This window comes from Mastigoproctus giganteus, chromosome 11, assembly GCF_048544385.1.
Source record: "Mastigoproctus giganteus isolate SK-2022 chromosome 11, ASM4854438v1, whole genome shotgun sequence".
In the NCBI taxonomy this organism is placed as follows: Eukaryota; Metazoa; Arthropoda; class Arachnida; order Uropygi; family Thelyphonidae; genus Mastigoproctus; species Mastigoproctus giganteus.
The window spans coordinates 120,026,090-120,043,233 of NC_143585.1; the positions used below are offsets into that span (position 1 = coordinate 120,026,090).

General features: G+C 37.7%; 1 protein-coding gene across 1 annotated transcript in view; it reads left to right on the forward strand.

The window, feature by feature from the left end:
- The first annotated feature begins 3,260 nt into the window (after nt 1-3,260).
- Nucleotides 3,261-17,144, forward strand: part of LOC150078389 (torsin-1A-like) — a 104,771-nt gene continuing 90,887 nt past the window's right edge. The window contains exons 1-2 of the mRNA XM_090384726.1: nt 3,261-3,621; nt 6,204-6,469. Coding sequence (XP_090240852.1) covers nt 3,432-3,621; nt 6,204-6,469 — 456 coding nt within the window. The 5' untranslated portion in view covers nt 3,261-3,431. The remainder of the gene's footprint in view (nt 3,622-6,203; nt 6,470-17,144) is intronic.

Sequence of the window (17,144 nt, forward strand, 5' to 3'; positions counted from 1 at the left end):
TTTACTAAGGTATTTGACTTAATATCTGAACTGAAGACTTCTTTCATAAATTTACAAAATTTCTTTCCAGCCTCAAAATTTAATTCTAGATTGAAATCACCAGCGAGAATTATAGGTATACGATCCAGTGGCTCTTCCAATAATTTTGCACTTTCAATGGAATACGGCATGAAATTCTTGTCTATGAATTTTTGAATTATATCTAACGACATTGCTGGACCAAACCAAACCAAACCAAACCAAACCAAATTATGATATTAGGGTCCCCTGTAAATTATTACGTCTACCCATATATTTATTTTATCTGTAAATTGCGTGTGTTGTCTGGTCGATTTGCCTGTTTTCTGGACGAAAAAAACCCAGTTTCTGGAGGGGGGGTACCTTGCTGTCCACGCCTGAGACCGACTAACTCAGTCACAGTGAAAAAACCCACTAAAGTTCCTCGTGGCATCGATGGGATTCCATCCCGGCCCTTTTCCACCCGGTGTGGGAAGGACGGTGACGATACCACTGTGTTATGCGCGCAGACAACGGAGTGATGTCTATAGAAGAGCCACTGGATATCTGCCTGCACAATTACCCCAGATCCTTTTCGCTCTCTACCTCTGTCAGTGTAGTACCACACAGTTGATACGTTACTTTGGGGTTACTGCTTCCCATATTATTATTATTATTATTATTATTATTATTATTATTAGCCATATGGTACAAGGAAGCCTGAGGCTTATGCTGCACCAGCCAAAAAAAAAAAATTCCCGAGTTACCCCCTGTGTGTGAGAGAGAGAGAGAGAAGTAGAAAGGCATCACCAAGAAAGAGAAGAATGATGATATCCAGCTCAGGACCCTGGGTTTGCCAAGCCCATACTCACCAGATGTGAGCCCCCGGGGTTATGCAGTACTTTACATTTGTCAATGTTAAACTTCAGTTGCCACCTCTCAGCCCATCTATTTAACTTTTCTAAATTCTGTTCGCAGCAGCGTACTGTCATTAGTCTCATTAACAACCCTGCCGACCTTCGTATCGTCTGCAAACTTGGACATTAAGCCTGATATACCATCATCGATATCATTAATGAATACAAAAAAGAACAATGGAGCCAACACTGAATCCTAGGGGACCCCACTAATAACATTGGTCCATGAAGAGCAGCGTCCATTGATTACTACTCTGTCTTCCCCCCCACCCAACCATCCCTTTATCCATAGCAGCAATTTGCCTCCACTGCTCCAATTTGTGCAGCAGTCTTCCATGTGCAACAGTATCAAAAGCCTTTCTAAGATCCAAATATATGGTATCAAAATTATTCTTTGCATCCAGTTCCTTTGTGATTACATCATAGCATCGAATCAAATTAATCAGACAAGAATTCCCCTTAACAAACGCATGCTGTGTCCGAGCCATAACTGAAGTCTTGTCTAGATGATACTTCAATGCTTCTTTATCCAGTGCCTCCATTAATTTCCCTGGAACAGAAGTTAAACTAACAGGTCTGTAATTACCCATGTCTCCCTTATGACAGTCCAAGGAAGCTGTCATAATCATGGCTAAGGTTTGCTTAACTTCCTTTGCTGCCTCCTTTAATATAACTGAATACATTCCATCCACCGCAGGTGCCTTTCTTATATTTATCTGCAACAATTTCTCCTCCACTTTACTCTCAGTTATTACAAGATTATCTAGCTTACTACCAGAGTTTAATACACCTCTGGCATTCCTCTCCCTGAATAACTCCTCATGTGTGACGGTAGATGCAAAATATTCATTTAGTGTGTTAGCTACCTGAGCAGGATCATCAGCAGTTGAACCATTGATATCAACTGGACCAATCTGAGTCATCTCCTTCGTTCTAGAGTTTAAATAAGTAAAGAACTCTTTGCTGTTTTTCTTTGTATCCTCTGCCAAAATTTCTCGTAATCTGACTTTGCCTGCCTAACCTCCTTTGTGACTTGGTTACAGACCAGCTTATATCTATCATCGGCTTCTGTGTCATCTGTTAATTTATATGTATCCCATGCATTTTTCTTCTCTGTGACATGTCTCTTTAGTTCATCTGACTTCCATTTAGGCCTAAATCTTGAACAATATTTCTTGGTATGAAAAACCTAGTAGCTTCCAATATTATTTCTTTGAATACTTCCCATTTTGAATTTGTTGTTGGTAACATTATCAGTTGGTTCCACCGTATAGAATTTAAATACTTTCTCAGACCACCGTAGTTACCTTTACGAAAGCAAAAAACCTGCCCTTTACCCACGATGGTAGTTACCTCTTTGAGTAAATCCCACGTCAGCATACTGTGATCACTGTCACCTAGTGGTTCTTTTTTCTGCAGATTCTTAATGCATGAAGAATTACTACAGATAATCAAATCAAGAGTATTACTCCCTCTAGTTGCCTCCCGAACATGCTGATGTAGAAAACAATCATCCAATAAATCCACATAAGCCTTGCTAGTGTGTGAGTGACCACCCCACGAATTCCAGTCAATATCCGGGAAATTAAAATACCCCATTATAACAATAAAGTGTCTTATAACACTCTGAATTACTCGCCCAGTCTATTTCTCTGCACAATTGCTCATTATACTCATCAGATTCATCACACACACTCTCATTTTTCCTTTCACAGTGCTTATGTGACACCAAACAGAAGCTGTATAAGCTTGCTTTCTTACATCATATACAGGGCTAGACTAGCCATTAGACTTACCGGGGAAAACCCGGTGGACCTGAGTCCGATGGAGGCCCGTGTGATTTTGCCTGTAAACACTAGTGAGGCCACTACAAGCTTTCCCCGGTAAGAACTTTTGACCCAGTCTGCCTCTGAACATATGCCAATACTAATGTTAATGGCTTATCAGAATTGTAGAGCAGGTCAATCTTGATCCACATCAGAAATTAAAAAAGAATTTTGCAAAATTTATTTATATTTGCATTAAATAAAATATTTTGTATTAATAAATGCTTATAAAAATAGAGTAACTTATAATTCGTTTTCCCTCTATTCGCATACGGGAATTGAAGTAACCTCTTTATTTTATTGTATTTCTTTCATGTTTTTTTTTTTTTTTTTCATTTTAATTTCAACTTCCTTTCTGTTTTTTTTAAAATATTTTGTTCATATGCGATGGCACGTTATACGCTCATGGACGGGCTGTCCCAGCTTATTGCGGCACCATCACAAAGTTAAGGTGATGTGGGTGAAGAAATCTCACCTGAGCTGAGGGGGCGCCACTATGTAAAGTTGGGAAACCGCTGAGAATGGGTTTAGATGAGTTTGCGGTGTACTTTAAGTTTGTGTTTCGTTGTGCAACAAGATAAACGAACTTAAGGGATTTTGCCCACCACAAAGTAGTTACTTTTCTGTGATGCCCACTTCTGTTTTTTTCTCTCAGTCTTTATTGTTATGGTGCCAAGCCACACCATATTAAATGAAGATTAAGCTATTTTGTCAGTTCTGTTTCCTTACATTAATCACTGTTTTGGTTCCTTCTCACGGATTGGATCCACTAACGGCACTAGTAGCGGTTGGGGGTACCGCTCTCTATGCCGGCTGGCATTATGGTAAATGTTTGATGTATGAGTGCTGCAATGAGAGTTGGATTTCATTAAATGCTTCGGGTAAGATAGTTTGCTTCTGTAATAAAATAAAATATTTTTCATACAGTCTACTGTAAGTCGACAGCGTTGTTGTTTAACCATGTGTATGTTGCTTTTTGACCACGTGTTGGTACTATTTTTATTATTATTAGCTACATGGCAGGCAGCCGGAGGCTTATACTGCACAATCGAAAAAAAAAAAAAAAAATCCTGAATTACCCTGAGTGAGAGAGAGAGAGTGTGTGTGTGTGTCAAAAGTAGAAGGGAATCACCAAGAAAGAGAAGAATGATGATATCCAGCTCAGGATCCTGGGTGTGTCAAGCCCATACCAGATGTGAGCCCCTGGGGATACATCCGGATTGATAAGTTTCATTTTTTAAACTGGACCAAATAGGACGCAAATCGGGTTAAATTCAAAACATTGCGTTCAACTTCGAAAAATGCATCCCAAAATATTAAGTCAATCATTACTGATTACGAGTTAAACTACATCTAGTCGTGTTGTGCACACAACTATCAAAGTTAATATCAGCATCATAAAATGTTTCTTCTATGGATTTGATCACAGCACTTTCATAATCAACTTGGAATTTTCTTGGTTGAAACATTGTCCTGAGTTGCAATGCTTTCTGTTGAATTAATCGAAACATGCGATTTAAGTTGATTTAGACTTATCTAGAAAAGTATAAAGAAATGGAAACATTTGGCCTCTATGCATACTACACAAGAACCCCAGATAAAAATTTGGCAGCAGCAGTAGCATGGTCTGATGATAGGTATTGGTTAGATCCTGAACCAGGCAGCATACCAACTTCTTTTTGATGCCGTCTCCTATTGGAGATTCGCGATCACCACGCTGTACTTCTCTCTGTCTTGGGCGAGATGAAATTGGCAGCTGATCTGCCAATCCAGTACTAGCCATGGTGATTATTCTTGGGAAGCATAGTGCAGTAGTTTCCCCTTGTTTTCTGCACAACTATAAATTATAATATAATAATAACCTTAATAGGTATTATTCCCCGCTGTAAAGACAAAATGTCATGCTGATATTTGGCTAGTATTTGAACGAATTCTTAGGTCGACAAATGCAGATGGAAACACCTGGGGGGGGGGGGTTACCTCATTTGCTCATCAATCCCCTGTAAAGGGTCATTAGAGTGAAAGGGATTGAAGGTATGCAATTATATACTTGCTTAGGGGCAATTATATACTTGCTTATGGGTTTTTATGTGCTTGTGTATGACAAGTAGTATAATTATTAAACTGACCTGCATATAAGGGTTTATAGCATACAGTAGTTAAATAACCTCAGTTTAACACTATGCAGCAGCAAATCCAGAATGGTAGATTCCTGTCAAACTCAGTTACCAAGCTTAATTTTACAATGGAAAATAGCTCATTCACATTACCACAACCAGATTAACATTGATCCACAACCAGATTAACAGTGTATGCACTTATCAGAGAGCTTATCAGATTTTATTAAAAATAAAATTTAAAAAACTACTTATTTTTAATAGCACAATTTATAAGCAGATATGTGATTTAGCTATTTAGCTATTATTATTTAACTATATATAAATAGCTATTTATTCTAATTTAGCTATTATTATAGGTCCCCACGTAAAGATAGGTGGGGGGGAAGAGAATGCATGGGTCTGTGAGTGATTATTAATGATATTTTTTAGGGAATTGTGTAGTATCTGGTTAAAAGTTAAAGCCTCATGTGTAGTATCTGGTTACCTAACCGGATATTACACATGAGGCATTAACTTTTTTCCTGTAATCAGGGTATGCCTCGAGCCATTGATTACAGTTTATTGTTAGACATGAGAAATCTGCAATCAAGAAATGCAAACAGAGCCTGGAAAATTTTGAGAAATGACTCAAGTGGTTACCTATAGTTAGGAACAAACATTAGTCTTAAATTCTGTATACAGTTAATAAGTTCTTTACTGAATTATTTCTATATTTCCTTCTGTTATTGGTTGCACTTTGTAATATGGTGAGGAGTATTCCACACAGACAACAAACTTTTGAAAGCAATTATCAGCATCACATTTTGTGCTTTAAGATAATTTTAGTTAGTAGGAAATTTAAACGAAGACATTGTTATACTGCATGAAAATTTTGTACAATTTATTTATTTAAATATTGCCACTTCACTCTAAACTTAATACAGATTGGCTACATTTTGGAGTTCCACTGAACCTTCGTCATTAGGTCTCAAAATTACTAAAAGAGAGAGAGACATTCTAGAAACTGGACACCAATTAATTGTTAAAGGTAAAAATTGGCTTACATGCTGCAGAAAGTGAAACTTCACTTACCCAGAATTCCATTCGACACTGAACCTAAAGTAATGTTTCATTTTTGTGCACTTTGCTGTAGGGGTAGAGATGCTTACAGCTTCATTATGAAATAATAGACAAAAATTAAAGTTGTCACTGTTATCAGTTATTTCAAGAAATCTTTTATGTATGTATATATTTTCTCTTTAAAAAAATTAAGATGTGTCCAGCATTTTGCAATAAATAAATGTTTTTTTTTTAAAATTATAATATTGATCTGTACATTTTTCTGCTTTTTCTTTATCTCCCAGGTCTTAGCAATAGCTTAAAATTTCAACTTTATGGACAGCCTTTAGTCTCTCAAATCGTTCTTCGAGTGTTACAAAGTCATCTGAGAAACAGAAATCCTCAAAAAGCACTTGTTATGTCATTTCATGGATGGACAGGTAGTGGAAAAAATTATGTAACCAAAATAATAGCAAACCACATATTTAAGAATGGCATGAACAGCAAGTATGTTCGTCTCTTCATGGCAGCAAATGACTTTCCACACTCAACAAAAGTAGATGAATATAAGGTAAAAACATACCTGAGTGAATAGTTTAAAATTAAAGTTCAAAATTATTTTTGCTTCTTTTATGTTTTAATCTTTTGTTCATTTCTTCCCCCACTTGTACATTTGTGTACAGTAATTCAAGTTTTAGTTCCAGAAAGTGTCTTGTATGCTTAATTTTTATATAGTTCTGAGTTGCGAAAGCTTAAAAAACGGTACTCACCTTGAAATTAATCTGCGATGGTTTACTTAGGTAGCGTGGTTAATGTTTACGTTGAATTGTTAAATTGAAAAATAAAAGGGAGGGAAGTAAGTAAAGGTTGACCGAGTTAAATGAGCCCAAGGAAACAGAAGTGTACACATCCAATCCTTGGTTGTCATCGAAATAAAAAAAGAAGAAGAATAATTAAAAACTATGTAAGTGAATCCGGTGAAGCCAATAGTCTTTACGAGGACTTTCGTTAGTTAAAGAACGTCTTCAGTTGGCAGTGTGTGGGGAGAGAACGCGTATGGTATTTTAAGAATAAAAAATTATACTCTCGTGATGCCTTTTTTGACATGTGGGAACTTTAAGAATCCAGCTACAGAATACTTCAATATGAAGCTCTAGTTATTGAATGGTACAAGCACCACTCTAACCTCCAAATTCTGAATTCTAAACTCCCCTTCAATCTTTCCCCAATTTGGAACCTCTCGAGATTAAAGTTCCCACATGTCAAAAAAGGCATCACGAGAGTATAATTTTTTATTCTTAAAATACCATACGCGTTCTCTCCCCACACACTGCCAACTGAAGACGTTCTTTAACTAACGAAAGTCCTCGTAAAGACTATTGGCTTCACCGGATTCACTTACATAGTTTTTAATTATTCTTCTTCTTTTTTTATTTCGATGACAACCAAGGATTGGATGTGTACACTTCTGTTTCCTTGGGCCCATTTAACTCAGTCAACCTTTACTTACTTCCCTCCCTTTTAATTTTTCAATTTAACAATTCAACGTAAACATTAACCACGCTACCTAAGTAAACCATCGCAGATTAATTTCAAGGTGAGTACCGTTTTTTAAGCTTTCGCTATTCTTTTCTAGTCTACTAACACGGTACTTGAAGATTTCTAAAAATTTCGTATAGTTCTGAGTTTTAAAAAAATACTCACAGAGAATTTTGTAACATGTGGGCTGTATGTTCAGGACTTATTCAGGACCTGAAAACAATAAAAAAATTTTCAAGTAGACTTGTTTTCAATTCTGAATGGCTGTGAAGTTTTCAATGGTAAAAAATAAACAAACACATACTTTTTAAGATGTTCAGTGTTCTCCCCAGAAAATTTTGCCAGCTGTGTGGCATAATGAAGTAGCCTGGTGGGGAAGTGTAATACTTTGCAATATTATAAAATTTTCTGTTATTTATAAATGTGACTTAAGCGATCCAGAGCAAAAATTAATTGTATAATTGAACATTATATGCTATATAATTTTAGCTGGGCGGTCAGTTAAATTTACTGGGCAGTGTGCCCATTTGATAGGTTCTGGGGAAAACACCGATGTTTATTCATATAGATACAGGAAAAGCTTTGTTATCCAACATGTGGATAACTAGAAAGTAAAACCCCAGAACAGGTAGCAGGAGTCACCAATTTTGGTAGTTTTATTTGTGGTTCATACTATCAAAAATGTAACTCAGTGCAGTCTGGATTTTTTTTTAGCATAAAATTAATAAAACATCAAGTAAATATTGTGATAACTAATTTTCATTCCAGAAAATTTATTTATGATTACAGAACTCAAAGATAGATGCATTCAGTATAGCGCATTATAGCCTTAGATGCTAATGCGCCATAAAACCCTAAAGCATTCAGTATAATGTAAAATCAGTTTTTTGATGTAAAATTAGGGGGACTTAAAAAAATGCGAAATTAAAATTAATTACAGTACTTAATCCTTGGTGGTGCTTGCCATGTAAAACATTTGCCATTGTGATTTCATTATTCCAATCAGTTTATGAGACTTATACATGTACTGTAGTTATTTACATTTTACCTCCTTAAGTCATCCAAGAAAAAATGGTATTGAAAAAAAAAAAAAAAAAAAACCGATCTTAGTGTTATTGATGAAAAGATTTAAGTAAATCATTTGTTTGAATTGATGTTACAGTACAAAACAATAAATACTTTTATTTTTTTTATGAACTCTGCAATTATAACAATGCTGATAGCACATGACTTCCAACTTTCTTTTTAATTTCTGGAACAGGTTTTTGAGTTCTTTGGATTCTACTAATATTTAATATTTTGTTAATTGATTGCAGTGGTTATTGTATGTAATTTTTTAGTTTTTAATAAAAAGTAAAATATTTAAAAAATGCTTTTTCTTCACTTGTTTTTAAAAAAATATTAATTCTGCTGAAAATTAAAAAAAAATTTAGGCATAAAATATAAGGATGAATTTTTTCTCACATTTTCTACTTTACACTGTTATTTACTTCCCTTTTCCAAATTTATGAAAGCACGCACAATTTGAGTATCACAATGTGCTAACTCCTTATTGCAAACAAATATCATTTTCCATGTTTTTGTGTTTATTATCCAAAAGTAATAGTGAATCTTTCTAAAATGTATCATTTGAAAACCATTTATCAATTAGATCATGTGGGAGATTTCTATAAATAAATACAGACTAGAAGTAAACTGCAATTTTATCCTTTGTAGTACTAGAATCATGACTACTCAGGTTCTTTGTGGATTAATGTTATTAGTGTAGTCTCCCAGGCTTCGGTTGGGCCCCATTGTTGTTTATCATTGACATATCTAATGAAGGCATATCAGGCTTAATGCCCAAGTTTGGCAGGGTGGTTAAAGACAGTAATGAGAGTATGCTACTGCAACAGGATCTAGAAAAGTTGGGCAGATGGGCTGAGAGGTGGCAACTGAAGTTTAAAATTGACAAATGCAAAGTATTGCATATGGATAGTATTAACCTCTGAGAAACATACCAATGGTATTACACACAGGGTAGTGGAGAATGAAAAAGAAGTGTGGGTAATTGTGCAATCAGATATGTCAGATATGAAGTTTTCTGAGCAGAGCAGACAGGCTGCCAGAGCAGGTCATGGGATCTTGCCAATGATATATGGCAATTTTGCTAGCAGGAATAAAGAGGTGATTATATCATTGTATTTGGCAATGGTCAATCCACATATTGAGTACTGCATAAAGGTCAAGAGGCCTCATTTTAGGAAAGATGTAGAACTGCTGGAATGAGTACAGAAAGGGGGAAACGAGATTGGTGAGGGGAACAAAAAGGTGCTCTTACCAATTGTTTGGAGACCAGGCACCTGCAAGGTAGTTATGGTGTTTAAGGCTTTGAATGGTTTGAGCAAGCTTAATGCTGGTGGTATTCTTGCTCAGATTATGCATATGAGGGGGCACAAATTCAAGTTGAGGAAGGACAGTTAGAGAATAGATGCATGGAAGTTTGCCTTTAGCTAGTGAGTGGTTGGTTGCTGGAACACACTTCCATATGCTATTGTGAAAGTTGATTGCTTAAATAAATTCAAGAAAGAACCATGCAAACTGTTGAAGAGTACAGATAGATGAAATGGGAATTTTTGGGGGGGGGTGCTGTATGAACTAGTTTCCTTGCATCATATGCCACTACTAATGCTAATAACCACTCTCTATCTTCTTCCACTTAACCATCCCCTTATCCATAGCAGTAACTTGCCCTTAATGTGGCACTTCCAGTTTGTACAGCAATCTTTTATGTGAACAGTATCGAAAACCTTCCTGAATTCCAAGTATATGATATCAGAATTATTTTTTGCATCCAGTTCCTTGATCACTGCATCATAGTAACCTATCAGATTGGTTAGACAAGGCTGTCCCTTAAAAAATCCTCATCATGCTTTAACTTCAGTATAATTCCAGTATATGTCCAGAAGGTCCTGTATTACTTCTTGAACCAGTTTCTCCATTATTTTCTCTGGAACAGTCGTTAAGCTAACACGTCTGCAATTACTCATGTCACCTTTTGAAATATCCCTTTACAAATTGGGCGTACAATCGCATATCTCCAGTCCGAGATATGCGATTATATCTCGGATTAGATATGCGAGATATGCATAATTAGGAGAGCATCCAAGGATGCTCTCCTAATTATGGCTAAGGGTTTGCGTACTTTCTTGCTGCCTCCTTTAATATAATCGGATAAATTCCATCCACTCCAGGCACCTTTTTTATGTTCAGCTTCAACAATGTCTCTTCCACTTTCCTTTCAGTTATCACAAAGTCATTTAGCTCCCCATTAGAGTTTGATAAACTTTTAGAATCCCCTCCTCTAAAGAATTCCAAATGTGCAAATGTTGATGCAAAATACATTTTCAATTTGTCAGCAACCTGAGCAGGGTCATTAACAGTTAATCCCTTGCCATAAAATCGCAAAAAGTGATTCAACCTGTTCATTCTACTGTTAATATGAGCATAGAAATCTTTGCTGCTTTTCTTTGCATTCTTTGCCAGAAACATCTCAGAATCTGCCATAGCTTGTCTAATGGCCTTTGTGACTTGATTACATATAATTTATATATAACAGAGACATCGATTTAAGTTTAAGCCTTGAACAGTATTTCTTTGTTAGTATGAAAAGCCTAGAGCTTTCTATTTTTAGAATTTGCTGTTGGTAACATCATCTGTTGGTCCCACTATATAGAATTTAAAAACTGTCTGAGACCACTATAGTCACTCTTGCAAAAGCTTTTCCATTTACCTTGACAGTAGTTATATCTTTAATTAAGTTCTACATTAGAACATTGTGATCGCTGCCACCCAGTGGGTCTTTTACCTGCACATTGCAGTGCAGGGAAAGTGCAGACAGGCTGCCAGAGCAGGTCATGGGGTATTGTCAGCAATATATAGGAGTTTTGCAAATAGGGTAAGAAAGGAGGTGATTATCCCTTTGTATAAGGCAATAGTCAGGCCATGCTTTGAGTACTGCTTACAGGTCTGGAGGCCTCATTTTAGGAAGGATGTAGAGCTGCTTGAGTGAGTAAAGAGAAGGGCAACAAGATTGGTGAGGGGAACGAAGGATTGCTGTTACCAAGAAAGGCTTAAGTTTTGCAAATTGCAGCATCTGGAGAGGTGATCTGATTGAGGTGTATAAGGCCTTGATGAATGGATTGATCAGACTCAATTCTGATGGGATTATTCCTTTTGCTCAGATTATGAACTGAGGGGACATTAATTCAATTTGAGGAAAGGCAGTTGTAGATAGATGTGCAGAAATTTGCCTTTAGCCAGCAAGGTTGATTGCTGGAATAAACATCCATCTATCGTTGTGGAAGGTGATAGCTTAAATAAATTCAAAGAGGAACTGGGCAAACTTTTAGAGGGAATGGATGCAAAAATGGGTTTTTTTTGGCTGATGCTACATAAGCTTGCTTTCTTGCATCACATACCTCTACTACTACATTCTTAATGCATGAAGAATCACTGCCGTTAACCAGATCAAGAGTATTGCTTCCTCTTGTTACCTCTAACATGCTGCTGTAGAAAACAGTCATTCAATAAATCCACAGAAGTCTTGATAGTGTGATAGATTAACCCACAGATTTCACTCAAAATCTGGAAAGTAAAAATCTCCCATTATAAGACATTTTGATTTGCTGGCCCACTTTATTTATTTGTATAGCTGTTTGGTATACTCTTCACAGCCATTAGGCCCAGAACACACTCCCACTCTCAGTTTTGTTTTCCCAGTGCTTATGTAATGCATAAAGCACTTTGTGTATTATATAATGTAATTTGTGTATTACAAAATACTTTGTTTGTGTATTACAAAATACTTTGTTTGTGTATTACATAATTTGTATTACTTTAAAAGAGTAAGAGATTATCTGAATCCTTTGCGTAGAATGCTTCCAGTCAATGCTCTCCAAATGTAACGAATAAAATAAAATAAAAAAATAAATAAAATATAATATCTGCTGACGAGGCTACTAGTGACGGTCGTGTTCCAAGCCGCTAAGTGGATTTTTCTTATTTATTGATTTGAAATTATTGTTTTTCTAAAACTTTTGATTTAAATTTAGTAGTATAATATTATTTTGTGATTTTTTGATTAATTTGGTGTATTTATTCTTTACTTGGCCTTGTAAAAGTATCGGTAAGGGTTTCCACGTGTTCGTGGAAACCCTTACCGCTACCGTTAGTAACTTTCCCGCCATTGTGATACCGTAGGTTATATACCGTACTAGATAGCGTTAGTTGAACTTCGTTAGCAGTTAAATTGTAGGTTTAAATAAATACATATAACGACTTAGATTACAAACGTAATATAATTAATAACATAACATAATTAATTAATAAATTAATAGAATCATGACTCAGACCAGAGCAGCAAAGCAAAAGGCTCAAGCTAATGGAAGTGCTGTGGCTCAGAGCAGAACTGAGGGGGGCAGTTGTCCTCTGACTCACAGCCTTATAAAATGCACTGTTTGCTTGATGTTTGCAGAGCAATCGGGTACGGGACATGATACTGCCAAGGGGGATGTCTTTGTGTGTGCGCGATGCAAGGAGTGTATCGATATCAGGCAACAACTCGGCGTTCTTGTGGGCCTATATGAGAGCTTGAACTACAGGGTGGATGCCCTCGAAGAAACTAAATTGAGGGGCCCATCAAGCTCTCAGCTGCCCACATCAACGCCAGAGCTTGCACTTGGGCATCGCGTGACACAGAGACAACCCCCAAGGCAGAATGCGCTGGTCCCGAAGGAACTAGTTGTTGTTGGTGACTCTATTGTCAGGGAAACGGGGAACATGCTTTGTAAAAAAGATAGGTGGAACAGGACCAGGGTATGTCTGCCAGGGGCACAGGTTGATGACGTTGTAGAGCGAATATCATCTTTTAAGGGCACAAAAGGTGATATAGTTGTACACGTTGGCACTAATAATATTAAGAGTAGGAGACCGGCGGAATTACTTAACAAGTACAGGTCACTGTTGAACAAAAGCCGAGAATTAGGGTTGAATTTGAAAGTGTCTGCAATTCTGCCCAGACACGATAGGAGTGAGTATATGATGAGAGCCTTGTCGATCAATTCGGCCCTGGAAAGATTGTGCAAGGCTCAAGGGGTAGAATTTTTTTCAGCCTGGACTGTACTTGTTAACAGGAGAGATTGCTTCTACAGGGATGGGATACACTTAAATAGAAAGGGTGCAAGAATATTTGCTGATGCTATCGAGGCAGTGTTAGGTGGGTCGGAAAACTGCTAGCTTGGGGGGGGAGACAAAGACCAATAGATTGACAGTAGCCACTGGCAGAGGTGAAAGAGATTCTTGCACTGCTTCTATTAGAATGAGCAGAAGCCTGAAAAACAAGATGCATGGTATTTCAGAGACTGCTGGGAGCCATTGCGGTACAAGTAAACACATGGGTTGTGTTAGGGTAGCTAAGAATAGAAACAGGTGCAGGTATACTTGCGTGTACACCAATGCTAGGAGTTTAGTAAATAAATTTGATGAATTTGAGGTATTGCTCAAAACATCGAAGGCAGATATTGTTGGGATATCAGAGACGTGGTGTCACACAGATATAAGGGATGCGGAACTGCAATTTGGGGAGTACAACGTCTACAGAAAGGATAGACAGGATAGGAAGGGGGGAGGTGTTATGCTATTAGTTAAGAATCACATAAAAACCAAGGAAGTGAAGCCAGTTGACATCGCTGGACAGTGCAGTGTGGAGTCAGTTTGGTGTGACATAAACATTGGGAGATCAAAATTGAGAGTAGGAGTGTGCTATAGGCCTAATGACTCTGCTGAGTATAATAAGGAACTGTACAGGGAAATAGTGGGCCAGTAAATCAGAGTGTCTTATAATGGGAGATTTTAATTTCCCAGATATTGACTGGATTTTGGGGGCTGGTTACTCACACACTAGCAGGGCTTTTGTGGATTTATTGGATGATTGTTTTCTACATCAGCATGTTCGGGAGGCAACTAGAGGGAGTAATACTCTTGATTTGATTTTCAGCAGTGATTCTTCATGCATTAAGAATCTGCAGATAAATGAACCACTAGGTGGCAGTGATCACAGTGTGCTGAAGTGGGATTTACTCAAAGAGGTAACTACCATTAGGGGTAAAGGGAAGGGTTATTGCTTCCGTAAAGGTGACTACGATGGACTGAGACAGTATTTAAATTCTATACAGTGGGACCAACTGATGATGTTACCAACAGCAAATTCAAAATGGGAAGCATTCAAAGAACTTATCTTGGAAGCTACTAGGCTTTACATACCAACTAAGAAATATTGTTCAAGGTTTAGGCCAAAATGGATGTCAGATGAAGTAATGAGGCATATGGCAGAGGAAAAATGCATGGGATACTTACAAATTAACACATGACACAGAAGCCTATGATAGATACAAGTTGATATGCAACCAAGTTACAAAGGAGGTTAGGCAGGCAAAGGCAGATTACGAGAAATCCTTGGCAAGGGATGCAAAGAAAAACAGCAAAGAGTTCTTTACTTATGTAAACTCTAGAAGGAAGGGGATGAATCAGATTGGTACACTTGATATTGATGGGTCAAGTGTTGATGATCCTGCTCAGGTAGCTAACAAACTAAATGAATATTTTGCATCGACATTCACACATGAGGAGTTATTCAGCGAGGGGAATGCCAGAGGTGTATTCAACTCTAGCAGTAAGCTACAGAATCTTGAAATAACTGGGAGTAAAGTGGAGGAGAAACTGTTGAAGATAAACACAAGAAAGGCACCCGGGGTGGATGGGATCTATCCAGTTATATTAAAGGAGGCAGCAAAGGAAGTAAGCAAACCCTTAGCCATAATTATGAGAGCTTCCTTGGACTCAGGGGAGGTACCCATAGACTGGAAATGTGCAAATGTGACCCCAATTCACAAAGGAGGATCAAAGGCTGACACAAGTAATTATAGACCTGTGAGCTTAACTTCTGTTCCAGGAAAATTAATGGAGGCACTGGTTAAAGAAGCACTGCAGGATCATTTAGATAAGACTTCAGTTATAGCTCGGACACAGCATGGTTTTGTTAAGGGGAAGTCTTGCCTGACCAACTTGATTGGATACTATGATGCAGTCACAAAAGAACTGGATGCAGGGAATAACTTTGATATTATATACTTGGATCTTAGAAAGGCTTTTGATACTGTTGCACATGGAAGACTGCTACACAAATTGGAGCATTGTGACATTGGAGGCAAATTGCTGCTATGGATAAAGGGTTGGTTGAGGGGGAGAAGACAGAGAGTGGTAATCAATGGACACTGCTCATCGTGGACTGATGTTATTAGTGGAGTCCCTCAGGGCTCAGTGTTGGGTCCATTATTGTTTTCTGTATTTATAAATGATATTGATGATGGTATATCGGGCTTAATGTCCAAGTTTGCAGACGATACAAAGGTTGGCAGGGTTGTCAAGGACACTACTGACACTATGCTGCTGCAACAGGATCTGGAAAGGTTGAGCAGATGGGCTGAGAGGTGGCAAATGAAGTTTAACATTGACAAATGTAAAGTACTACACATGGGAAACAGCAACCCCAGAGCAACGTATCAACTCTGTGGTACAACACTGACAGTGGTAGAAAATGAAAGGGACTTGGGGGTGGTTGTGCAGGCAGATATGAAGTTCTCTGACAGTGCAGACGGGCTGCAAGAGTAGCTCATGGAGTATTGTCAATGATATACAGGAATTTTTCCAGCAGGGATAAGGAGGTGATTATTCCATTGTATAAGGCGATGGTCAGGCCACACCTAGAGTACTGTATACAGGTCTGGAGGCCTCATTTCAAGAAGGATGTAGAGCTGCTGGAACGAGTACAGAGAAGGGCAACAAGATTAGTGAATGGAACAAAGGGGTGCTCTTACGAAGAAAGGCTTAAGTTTTGCAAATTACAGTGTCTGGAGACTAGGCACCAGCGAGGTGATCTGATAGAGGTGTATAAAGCCTTGAATGGTTTAAGCATGCTCAATGCTGATGAGATTCTTCCTCTAGCTCAGAAAAATCATCTGAGAGGGCATAAATTCAAATTGAGGAAAGACAGATGTAGGATAGACGTGCGGAAATTTGCCTTTAGCCAGCGGGTGGTTGGTTGGTGGAACAGACTTCCATCCCTTGTGGTGGAGGTTGATAGCCTAAATAAGTTTAAGGCTCAGCTGGACAGGTATTTTGAACGAACAGAGGGGTGAAGTGGAAGTGGTTTTTTTTTTTTTTTTTTTTGGCTGATGCTGCATAAGCTTGCTTTCTTGCATCAAATGCCTCTGCTAATGCTAATGCTAATAAAATAATATAATGAATTCTTTCGCTCGTAGAGATATGAATGTCGAATAGCCCTCATCCGACCCCGAAACCCATCAAGCCAACTCAGCAAGACCATGTGTGAGAAGACATAATAAATAATTAAATTCGGAAAACTGCTTACGAGATTAAATAATTAAAATCACAATTAAAAATTTGGATGAACACACAAATTAAAATGAAATTTACAGCTTTTCCCTTCCTTAAGCAGACAACGCTTTTCGATTGATCACCGTGTTCACAGGATGGAAATATCGTGGTGTGTGTGTGTGTGTGTGTGTGTGTGTGTGTGTGTGTGTGTGTGTGTGTGTGTGTGTGTGTGTGTGTGTGTGTGTGTGTGTGTGTGTGTGTGTGTGTGTGTG